This window comes from Myripristis murdjan, chromosome 13 (assembly GCF_902150065.1).
Source record: "Myripristis murdjan chromosome 13, fMyrMur1.1, whole genome shotgun sequence".
Lineage (NCBI taxonomy): Eukaryota > Metazoa > Chordata > Actinopteri > Holocentriformes > Holocentridae > Myripristis > Myripristis murdjan.
Window position 1 is genome coordinate 22,319,647 of NC_043992.1, and position 11,326 is coordinate 22,330,972.

The 11,326-nt window shown below is 41.6% G+C and overlaps 2 protein-coding genes across 2 annotated transcripts; both read right to left on the reverse strand.

Moving 5' to 3' along the window:
- Window positions 1-126: 126 nt before the first annotated feature.
- Window positions 127-4,844, reverse strand: slc19a3a (solute carrier family 19 member 3a). The gene is made up of 7 exons (XM_030066367.1): window positions 4,698-4,844; window positions 3,641-3,876; window positions 1,541-2,111; window positions 922-1,000; window positions 646-838; window positions 388-529; window positions 127-288 (listed from the first exon to the last, which is right to left on the reverse strand). Exons 1-7 carry the CDS (start codon window positions 4,842-4,844, stop codon window positions 127-129), a joined length of 1,530 nt encoding a protein of 509 aa, XP_029922227.1.
- A 575-nt stretch (window positions 4,845-5,419) lies between these two features.
- Window positions 5,420-9,423, reverse strand: slc19a3b (solute carrier family 19 member 3b). The gene is made up of 8 exons (XM_030066368.1): window positions 9,274-9,423; window positions 8,801-8,980; window positions 8,334-8,499; window positions 7,812-8,118; window positions 7,416-7,567; window positions 6,453-6,645; window positions 5,949-6,090; window positions 5,420-5,578 (listed from the first exon to the last, which is right to left on the reverse strand). Exons 1-8 carry the CDS (start codon window positions 9,421-9,423, stop codon window positions 5,420-5,422), a joined length of 1,449 nt encoding a protein of 482 aa, XP_029922228.1.
- Between the last annotated feature and the right edge of the window lie 1,903 nt (window positions 9,424-11,326).

The following is an 11,326-nucleotide window of genomic DNA, read 5'->3' on the forward strand; positions in this document are numbered from 1 at the left end:
ATGGTTTTGCAGTCAATAATTTGGTATAGTAGTTTTTGCAGTTACGCTGAAATGTAGTACTTGGGTGCAGGAGGGACCAAAAGCACAAATGATGGTTAAACGTCTCGGTTGGTAAGTGTCTTGCACTCAGAAACTGTGTTCAAGGCAGATATCCGGGTCTGGCGAAGATGTTTTTTTGTCTGGTGGGGTTGAGTCTGTGTTGCTTCTCTGTAATCTCCACATGGTGAACACTCCCCGCAGTGAAAATATAATGGCGATGAAAGAGAAGTAGCTGGCATATATGGTGAACTGCAAAAGAGCATGTTTGTAAAAGTTTTGAAAAGTGGAAATCTGACTGTTAAACACATATGGAAGACCTGATTGACATTCCCTGATCATCCAACTCACCTGTGGGATGATTGCCAGGCCAAACCCTCCTTTGTCAACCACAATAGAGGTGATGATCGTCTGTAGGGCTAAAGCTCCAAAGTTGTTTGCTCCAAAGACCAGTGCATACCTTTCCATTGACAGGTCAGCTGCAATTTGGAACCTAACAGAAGAATACATATGACTAATTTATTTTTATATATTCTCAACGAAGTAGAATTATTGGGTCTTAACTGTGGGGTAAAATCTTGACAATTACACGGCAAATGACACTCTTACATGGCTATTGTAATCAGCATCATGTACAGGCACTTGAAAATGACGTAGCCAATGTAGCAGGCCCAGATGTTTTGTATGAAGGTCATGAGGAAGAGTGCTGATGCCCCCAGCCCAGAGAAACCTCCTAAAGCCAGCTCTCCCCAATGTTCCCAGTTCACTGTCGTGAAACCTACACCGTATGCTGCTGCAGCACCTGCAAAACAGTTTTAAAGTCACCTTCATTGGGTTCATCCATTTGAAATGCAGGCTGCAAATCAGTGTGTCTGATGTTCTTACCAAACAGGCTGGACACGGCCTCAACACCTCCATTGTAGATGCTGAAGTTCTGGGACGGCTGAACATGCTCCCACAGTACCTACAGAGAGCATTGTTGGGATAATTTAAGCATTTTGGAGGCACTGCCTGTGTTCCTTCTAAATGAAACATTTCTGTTTTCTTGATTTTCACCCCTCTTGGTTTCCTGTTGCTCTAAGGGACCTGAACATATTGACTGTCTAATAAATAGAAGCAACTCCTTGGGACCACTACTCAGGCAATATGACCACAAACATGGCTATGACTTAAGTGATTTAAACTGAAATGAGTCCTGTCGTACATCTAAGCTATAATACAAAAACATGCTGAGTGCCAATGGGAGTATTTGAAGAATGGCTAGTAATATTGCAAGATCATCAATAAATTAAGATGGCGGTTAGTATGCTATGTGTGTCCATCTTTATCTTGACACACCACACAATGTTTTGTAGGAGACACTTGAAAATTTCACTTTTAAGTCTACATTCACCACTCTTCCACCACAGTTCTGCTTTGAGGTGGGTGAATTTTATGTTAAAACAAAATGCCCAGTGCGGCTTTAATTGACTTTTTTTTTGCCAGTGTTGCCCTCCTGACTGACCTGTACATAGTTGACGGTCTGGTTGTAACCACAGGTGGCCAGCGCCCACCACACTGACCAATAGAGCAGCTGTCTGGAGGAGTAGCACTGGAGGAAGTCCCTCCACAGCCAGCAGAGAACCTGGAAGCAGCCCTCCGCACGGGCAGAATCCTCATGATCCTTAGTCACGGGCATTCTGCCATCCCTTCCCTCCTCTGCGTTGTCGTCTGGTCCGCCACATTCCTCTCCCTTTTCATTTCTGCCTCCTATTTCTTCCTGGGGTATCTTGGATGTGCTTGTTTGGTCTGTTGCATCCACAGCCCCGCATATATGCCTCCTTGTATCCTCTGTGACCTTTGTCTTTCCAGTGTGTCTGCGATGGAAGAACATGCTACTCTGTGGCATAGGCAGAAGGCAGGAGGTGGCGAGAGCGATGGCGGTGAGGACCAGCGTGAACACCAGGATGTTGGAGTAAGACATGAGGTGGAAGCTGACCAGCAGCTGGCCCAGCACAGCTCCCACTGTGTACCCCAGCAGCTGGACACTGCGGCAGTAAGAAGTAGCCTTACGGTACTTCTCCAGATCTATCACACTGGAATAAACACAATATATATCTCTTGTGCATGCGATTTATCCAAAATGTCTCACAGTACCATAACTGAACAGTTTACATTAAGAGCGGCCTTAGTGGATTTAAGGAAAATGAGATGCTACATCTTAAGCGATCCTTTCAGTAAGATCATCATCATCATCACTGAAACATTTCATTTCTTTAAAAGTTAACTGCTTTGAGGATGTTTTCCGGCCACTAGTGAAATAGCTATATTATCTTGTTTTGCTTGTTTATTTTTATTCTTGTGTTCATGCATATTATTGATCTCTCCTCATCTTCCTCTAAATAAATCATGTTAACCATGCACTACTGTGCATGGCTGATAAATAGTAATTGCTTTGGTTCCTATCGCTTTTTCTGACATTGTGGCTGTTTTATGCTGAATCATCAGTGCAATATACTTAAGGCATATCTGAAAAAGTGCATGTAACACCTCACTATGTATGGAAAGTCTAATTTAATGAACAGGAACTGCTGACTTAAATGGTGTCCAGTGTTTTTGAGATGCCAAACAACAGTTAACACCACCGTTAACACCACCTAACACCACCGTTAACATACTCTGATCATGACCTTAAGGAATTTTTTTGCAGTTGTTGTTAATACTACCCAAACACTGTCTTAGCAGCACTCAAACCCTTAACCTGGGCAACATCGTCCTGCCACACTGTAGTCGAGGAGTTTAATTCCAGAGTAACTGGGTGTATTAATCTGGCTGCTCCTTTGAAATCAATGAATGTATCTGGGAATGCTAAACTTCCTTGCATGATTCTAGTCGAGGAGATAAGCCTACTTGTCTCAGTTACCAAGTTAAAATATTTCTCAAATCAACTTGTTTTGATTGTCTTCATCTGTCTTTTTCTTAATACTGGTGTGATCTGCCTTATTTTGTTTTGTTTCAAAACTAGTTCATGATCAAATTCCCGAAACAAGTGAAAGTGTGTGAGAAAAAACAGAGAATGTAGACAAACTTTTCCACTGAAACAAATTAGATTCAGATAGATAGATGGACAGATAGATAGTGGGGTAATCTGTCTTTCTTTGCCTTGTTTCCAAAGGCTGACACTTACAATTGCTGAAACAACTGAAATGGAAAAAAGCAGGACATTTTACAGACCTGATTTGAGACTATTCTTTTTGTTTTTAAATGAGCTCATGGTCTTGTCCCTCCCCATCAGTGTTGCCCCTTCCTGTCTTAGTGCTATGATTTTGAAATATGTCACAAATCATCCTTACATTGCGGTTAAAGAGTTGGCAGCCTTCTTTTTGTTACTCTGTCCCTGAATTTTGGATATCACTCCTAGTTTTTCCGGCAGCTGTTGTACTTTAAATATACCTGTTCAATCAGTTCAATGACTAGATGTTACTAGATGTTACTTATATGTTACTATATTTTGTCTTTTGCTCTTCTACTTGATTTTAAGGTTGTAAAACACCTTGTGAGCTGTGGTTTTGAATAGTGCCCATACATACAAACTGTGATGACTCTACTCATTGAGCTAAATGACCTGTAGATGTAGGAGAAATAGGCCACCTCACAGGCCGTCACCACGCCGTAGAAGAACTGCATTGCCTGCATAGCTGCCACACCTTGCATCCAGAGGAGCATTGCTGTAGTGGTGAAGAGGCTGACACACTGAAAGACCACCACAGGCTTATAACGCAGCCAATCAGTGAGCAGAAACACTGGCACTAGCACAGATAGGTAGGAGTACGTCCACACTGGGAAAATCTGATTGTTCACCTGAGATTAAGGAAACAAGGACACAAGTATATACACAATTAATCTGATTAAGGCTGATAGATCCCCTGCACGTATGGGTGGAAATCAGGGAATTCATGATGCATAGTATCACAATACAGTTCTGCAATGTTGCACATCTTTGCACTGTGATATGTCAAAACAATTTAAAATAGAGCAGACTGTTTCAATATATGATCATTTGTCTTTACCTACAATGAGAGTTGTGTCCAGTGGCATCCACTGTGCATTAGAGGAAATATTAAAGTCTTTGTAATGCACTCATGTTAACTGTTGAGTCATTTTACCCATCTACAATAACTAAAATTACTGTGTATCAACAACATTACAAACATTAGTTTTCGCAAAAACTGTAGTTTTAAGTTCCTTTTTTATTTTCACAAGCTGTTAAATAGGGTGCAATGCCCAATTGTCATTAGCTGATAATGTACAATATCACAGGACAAAGTATTACAAAACTGTGCTTTATCGATTTTTCTCCCCACCCCTACTTGAATGTAAGGCAGTTAAAGAGTATTGCTTGATAGCCACAAATTAGAAAGTGTTATTACCCTACTTGGCTTTTATTATTCAAGTAATAAAGAGATCATAAACATAGGTCTGCTTATATGGCAATAATTTTAAAATAATTCCAAAAAAATTAATGGAAAGTTTCTATTCAGCCATTTTTTCAAGAAAGTGGAGAAAAAGCAACATTTGAGGTTTTGTGTCAAAACTGCAAAGCCGAAATGTATGAACCACATTCGCTTTTCCTATTCTTTGTTTGATGAGGTAATTTGGAAAGCACTCAGATGTTGTTATACCTGTTCTGTTGTCAGGTTCTTGTCAGGTCCTGTCAGGTACGGGATGATGAAGGGCTCCAGAGGTTTAACTGTGCTGAAGAGTCCATAGATGCACAGCAGAGTGGTGGGATACCCCCAGCCTGCTCTCCACCTCCTCATCGCCTCCATGTTCTCACAGCCACTACAGACTTTCCTAACTCAGAGCTGCTGAACCTGTTTTCCTCAATCTTGGTTCGTCTGCCTGTCTCAGGTGTGTGTGGTCCTCAGTTTGACACTCTTGCTGTCTTGCCTCCTTATGGGAAGCACCTGAGCTTGTCTGTCAGTATTTGACTATCAGCTTTGTTTGTTAATCAACAACCCGCTCAAAGGGCAGCACGGCTTGAGTTATGTTTCCTGCCCAAGCTGAGATACACATCATAAATTATTCATGAGGGAGGCAGAGGAATTCTGTAGGACTTTATCTGAAGCATGCCATACTAATCAGTGGAAAACTTCCACAGGAGATTGCTGTAGAGATATAGAGTTGTGAATAAAATGTGGAACAACACCCACTGACTCCATCAGTCTATAAAGGCAATTGTTGTGTCTGTCTGAGACAAAAACAATGGGAAAATTGCAGGTATGTACAACAAGTAGTTGGGCTGTGGTACAAATATTTTATTCCTCATTGGCAAATGACACAAAATCTATTTCCTGAACTGACACTCAGTATCAGGAAAACCATAAAAGTCTTTCACCCTTGGTCAGAAGCGTTCAGCAGCGATCGCCTCCACACTAGGCTCATTCTCTTGTTCCTTGGCCTCAGTCTTTTCAGGGTAGTAATGATATGCACAAGCTGTGTATGTCCCTCGAATCAGGAAGAGCACAGAAATGGTGGCATAGTAGCTGCCATAGATGATGAACTGCAGAGAAAGGCATCTGTTAACCCTCTGTAACTACATAGTAATATATGGTATGCTTAAGATATTGATCAATGAGCATGAATGGGTCTCCACATGCAAGTGTGGCTGAGCAACCACTAGGTGTCACTCTTTGTCTTTATGTGTTGATATCGACAGTCCAACAAGAAGCTTAAACTGATTGCACTTTTGGTCTGAATGAGTTCACTAAGACCATTTTAGTGTTAAATCTCATTGAGGTGCCATTAATACAATACATCTGAAGAACATAAAATGCTGCAAATGTTGCAGTTCTACATTTGGCTGTATGAGCCACAGGGTTAGGGGGATAGGGGGCTTTTTGTCCTCTACCTAAGCCTGTGTACATGTATACCTGTGTCACGATGTCCAGTCCAAGTGCAGTTTCATCAACAACAATGACTGTAAGAATGGTCTGCAGTGAAAGCGCTGCAAAAGTGTTTATTCCAAATGTCAAAGCGTAGCACTCCATGGAGAGGTTGGATGCAATCTGAAATCTAAATGGGTAAAAGATGTATAATTAAGAGTTTATATAGAGTTGTCTTTGTTGAAGTATCGTCATTAGTGTTAACTTAGCCCTATGCATGAAGCGTCAATGATTCTTACTGACAATCTGCAACTAGTATACATCATTTGTGAGCTTGTGACACAGAATAGTTACATCTTCAAAGCTTCAAAGTTCCTCCCTCAGGTGGAGAAGCTGTAGTACATCTCAGTAGTGCAATACAGTATTCATGCACTGCTGTTCCTCGATCTCCAGGGAAGAATTGTTTTAAAAGAAACTGCTGTGCCTTTTCAGAGTCCTGGGTTTTCTACAGTGGATGCTGCTGTATAGCTGCTGGTGCTGTCATGAACTTACGTTGTGATGGTGATTAGGAGCATGTAGGAGGCTTTGAATATGACGTATCCAGCATAGCATGCCCAGATACTGCTGGTGAATCCCATCAGAAACACAGCCAGCGCCCCCACAGCTGAGAACAACCCCAGAGCCAGTTCCCCCCACACAGCCCAGGTCACCTTGATGTGACCTACAGAGAGGGCTGCAGCAGCGCCTGGCCCGGGGAAGAGACAAAAGCAGTGATTAGCCTGTTCTGGGATGTGACTTAAACAAAAACTTATTCGCACTCGCATTCACTTCTGTCCACAGCTCATACCTATTAGGGTGAACCACTTTCACCCACTCTTTGAACCCAACTATCTGCAATGATCAGAGACACCATTACCGTCCAGCTTTATCTCCTTAATTGAAGCAATTACTCATCTCCCTCTCATGCTGAGCCAGGTTGAACATAAGCCAACAGAACTATAGTACTGCTATTGCCCCTCCCAATCAATGCACATTATCCATTTAATCAGCTATCCCATTTAATCAGGAGTGGAAGGACCTCTTTCTTCCAATTGTGAATTTTTACAAGTCTATCTGCAATGAGACATGACAATTTTCATTAGCATTGTTAACATTTTATCTGGGCTGTATATAAATTAGTTGTGTTGCAATCTCCTTTTCCCTATGTGTCTCTCAGGCTCCCAAAGCCTGCTGTCAAACTGACAACAAACTGTGCTCCCATGCTTCTAGGATTCCTTTACGAGATTAGAACCTCCAAAAGCTCTCACTCTCAGTCATCAAATGTGCTTTTATGCATATTTTGGGCATTTTGATCTTATTTGGGACACTCACATCCTCACTGAATGAACTGTCTTGTGCTGTTTTAATTGTCACATTTGTGGAGTATTCTATGTATGCACACAGTGACACCATAGTATCCCAGATATAATCTTAAAAATATAAGCCTGTATCAGAAAATACATTGATGTGTCTTACCTACAAGGGTGCAGACAGCTTCTACCCCTCCGTTATAAATGGACGATGAAGCAGATGGTTCAATATGGTCCCACATTAGCTGGATGTAGTTGAAAACCTGACCATAGCCAGCTGTGGCCAAAGCCCACCAGAGGGACCAGTAGAGTAAATGCCTAGATGATCATTATTATTGGAGGATTAGTGCTCCTGCTTACATAAAAAGAAATATTACCACTAACAACAATGCTTTATCACTAAGAGCTAAAATAACTAAACTTCTTTTCAGTGAAAAGGTATCACAGGAATAATAGCAATGTATTATCTCCCAGGCTCAGAGTATGTAAATTAAATATGGCATGGAGCTGGGCCACAAACATAGCATGCAGACACACTGGACTTTGAGAAAAATGAAAATGCCTGGAAGAGTAGGACTCTCTGAAGCTCCTCCAGAGTAGCTGGCCAGCGTGGGCCACGTTATCCTTGCTGCACCAAACAGTGCACTCCATATTCTCTGTGCCCGCGCCAGCTTCTGCCTCATCCTTCACTGCCTCCTTAGCATCATCCACCGCCACTTCCCCCTCCTGCTTGGACTGGGATCCCCCGGTTATAGCCGTTTTTCCTTTGAAGAACATGCCGCGCTGTGGCATGGGCAGCCAGAAGGAAACCAAAAAAGCAATGCTCACAGTCCCCAGGGTAATGGCATTAATGAAGAAGTAATCCACCCCTGGTGATTAGAGGTGAGACTTCATAAGATCCTGCTCCAGTTCTAATGATGCATGGTTCAATGCAATTTTTCTCTTTTTAGAAAATATTTTTTTCATCATTATCTTTGAAGGAGCATTCTTTTTTCAGGCATGGCTCAACACACTAAAATGCAATGTGCACCTTTCATTATTTCCATGTCTCTTCATTATTAATTGTTTGAACTTTAAGCCTTACCTCCTAGGGAGATGAGCATTTGGCCCAGGCTGGCCCCAAACGTGTAGCCAGCCAGCATGGCACTGCGTAAGTAACCAGTGGCGCGCTGGTACTTCTCAGCTGGAATCACACTGTAAATGTAGGAAAAGTAGGCCACCTCTGTAGAAGTCACCACAGCATAGTTTACCTGTTGGTGAGAAAGTGTGAAATGGTTTTACAGTGATAGCAGCCACTGGTAAAACCCTTTGCCTCAATAATCAATAATGCAATAGTACACCCTAATGCAGGATTTTTTTTTAGATTTTTTTTAAACATATCTTTTGATAAACTTTTAAGGTTATGAATCACAATCAAAAAAACAACCCTTTCTGAATTATAAATCCTTGTTTATCACTCATGCTGAAAGAATTGAGGCCTTACATCAAAAAGAAACACAATTTGCTGTCTAAATTTGCACAGTTCTGACATTTGTCAATTTTTTCATGGACCTGAAGGAAGGTCATAGCTGGCAGGCCCGGGACGAAGCACAGCAGGATGTAGTTGGTGACCAGGAAGAGCCCCTGCAGGACGATGAGGGGCTTGTACCTCAGGAAGTCAGTCAGCAAGAAGACAGGGAAGAGGATGGCCAGGTAGGAATATGTCCAGATGGGGAACAGGTAGTTTGTCACCTGTGGAAAAAGACCAGGCGACAAAGCACTGAAAGACATTGAGTTAAAGATAGCAGAGTCCTGCTGTGAGCGACCAGCAGCCAAGTACATAAAACTAATCAGAGCAGATGTTTTGATTTAGGAGCTCTGGTCTAGTTCCAGGTCCATGCAAATTTCAGTGTTATGCAAAACTCATGACAAGTGGCGGTCAGATGAACACTCCTAATGAAAGATGCAGTTCTTCTCTCTCTCTCTCTCTCTCTCTCTCTCTCTCTCTCTCTCTCACTCTGGGTGTGTGTGTGTGTCCATCTTACCACTTCCTCAGAGATGTTCTTGTGTGGTCCAATTAGGTATGGTGTAAGGAAGGGCTCTGCTACTCTGCAGTTAGCAAAAAACCCGTAGAGTGAGAGGACTGCAGTGGGATAAACCCAACCTGAGGACTTCAGCTTGGTCCAGCAGCACATGTTTTATTCCAACTATATTCCCTGGAGATAATCTTCAACTCAAAATTACTAAGGAACTGCCTTAGTACCTTGAGATCTATAGTGACTTGAGGTCTGACACCCTGGGCTGGGATATCAGTGCTTTTAGCTTTGTTTTTAAGCTTTCCTGCTCATCGATAGCTCACCGTAAACTGCAAGAGGATAAAAATGTTGCCATATAATCTTTATGGTTTGCACGTGCCTTTTGTTTGGCAGTTTATGAGTGAAAGACTTTGACCTGTTGGGAAATACGAGGGTGACTGACAGAAGCTCAAAAGGGACATCAAACTATGACTACCAAATATAACTGCAGTCTTCAATAAATTAGATTAGCCCATAAAAGAAGGCCATTAAAACACAGAGAAATGAAACTTCCTGGTGTAGTTGAGCCTGATGATATGCTATCACCTCCTATTATGGATGAATAATTATTATCACCATCGGCCCATATGGGTGTAATAATTCAACATCTGTTTTACAGTCTAGGAGTTACGGTGAAAACTATTCCAAAGAAGGATCAAGCACTTAAGCAAAAATATTGCTATACAAAAACCTTTCAACAACTTTTAATTTTGCTGGATAACTGGACTTTCCTCGTGGAGAAATAAAATCTTCCTTTGCTTCCCAGGGAAACAATCCATATTTCACTGTCTCTGTGCTGTAAAAAGCACTCCACCTGAACACAAAATACATTATAGACTACTACGAGCAACCTCCTGCCAAAGCCAACAGATTTGTATTCAGTACCAGTGTCGTTTAGTCATTAATATGCCTGAAAAACACTAAAATACCTGGATGCAGTTGCATCCTTCGGGCTGGTGGTGGTAATGTCCTCAGCATATAGAGGCAGATGCACATGTGACTCCAGGTTCCTCCAGTATCAGCATCCACCTGATGAGGCCCCGGCAAAACTAAAGCTTCACAGTCTCAAATCTGCTCTACATGAGGATTACCCTCACCCTGCCAGTCATCTCTTAACAAGGTCACCAAGACTTGAGAGTTTATTTGGTGCACGTCAAATGCAGCCTGAGACAATAAACTAGTCAAAGGCAGTAGCAATCAGCCTTATGCCAGACACCAGCTAAACTATAAGAAGCTGTTGTGCTTCACCATGTAAACTGCAGGGTGATGACATTACAGAAAAGGCTAAATGAGATGTTGAACCTTACTGTCAATCAATCAGGTACTCAACCAATCAGGATTCACTGCCAGGATAAACATCGCATTTAGCAATATCATTATTAAGGTACCTATTCTGTCTTAAAAGACTAATCCTGTGCAGACACTTGATATATTTTACAGGCGGTCAGACCTGTTCTTCAGAATCATCTGTGTGATAGTCGGAACTTATAAAAAAACATTTACTTTCAAAAGATTAGATTGGCACTATGCTGATTCTTTCCATACACATGGTAACTCTTCAACTCTGACACTGGCTCACCATAAACTATTTTACTGACTCTGTCTTGTGTGTGTGTGTGTGTGTGTGTGTGTGTGTGTGTGTGTGTGTGTGTGTGTGTGTGTGTTATGTCTCACTCTTCAACCATTGTCTGAAAAATGTACCTTTCATCTTAATTTTGCTAAAATTCCAAATTAGTTGTGTTTTAGTCATTATCCCCTTGATGAAAAATATTGTCCAGACAATATTTCTGTGCAATAATAAAACAAAAAGGTTTGCAGGAAGTGTCCAACTAGTGGAAACAGAGGGTCAACCATGTCCTTAAAGAATAATGTAATATTTTGTTGAAACTTTCTTGTGCATTTTTTGTTACCCTACAACTTTTTGTGTATTACTGTTAGTGTATGGCACCATTTTTCAGTGTGTTTACTAAAATGTTCTGGCATTTTATCCTCTTCAAGTTAACATCTACGACAGCCTCTTAGA

Excerpts from the sequence above, each read along its gene's own strand:
- slc19a3a (XM_030066367.1), bottom strand. The coding sequence starts at position 4,844 with ATGGAGGCGATGAGGAGGTGGAGAGCAGGCTGGGGGTATCCCACCACT. Across the intron at positions 2,112-3,640 it reads TATTTCTCCTACATCTACAG|TGTGATAGATCTGGAGAAGT; the intron begins GTCATTTAGCTC and ends TGTTTATTCCAG. Across the intron at positions 530-645 it reads ATGCTGATTACAATAGCCAT|GTTCCAAATTGCAGCTGACC; the intron begins GTAAGAGTGTCA and ends TTCTTCTGTTAG.
- slc19a3b (XM_030066368.1), bottom strand. The coding sequence starts at position 9,423 with ATGTGCTGCTGGACCAAGCTGAAGTCCTCAGGTTGGGTTTATCCCACT. Across the intron at positions 7,568-7,811 it reads AGAGAGTCCTACTCTTCCAG|GCATTTACTCTACTGGTCCC; the intron begins GCATTTTCATTT and ends ATGATCATCTAG. Across the intron at positions 6,646-7,415 it reads AGCTGTCTGCACCCTTGTAG|GCGCTGCTGCAGCCCTCTCT; the intron begins GTAAGACACATC and ends TCCCCGGGCCAG.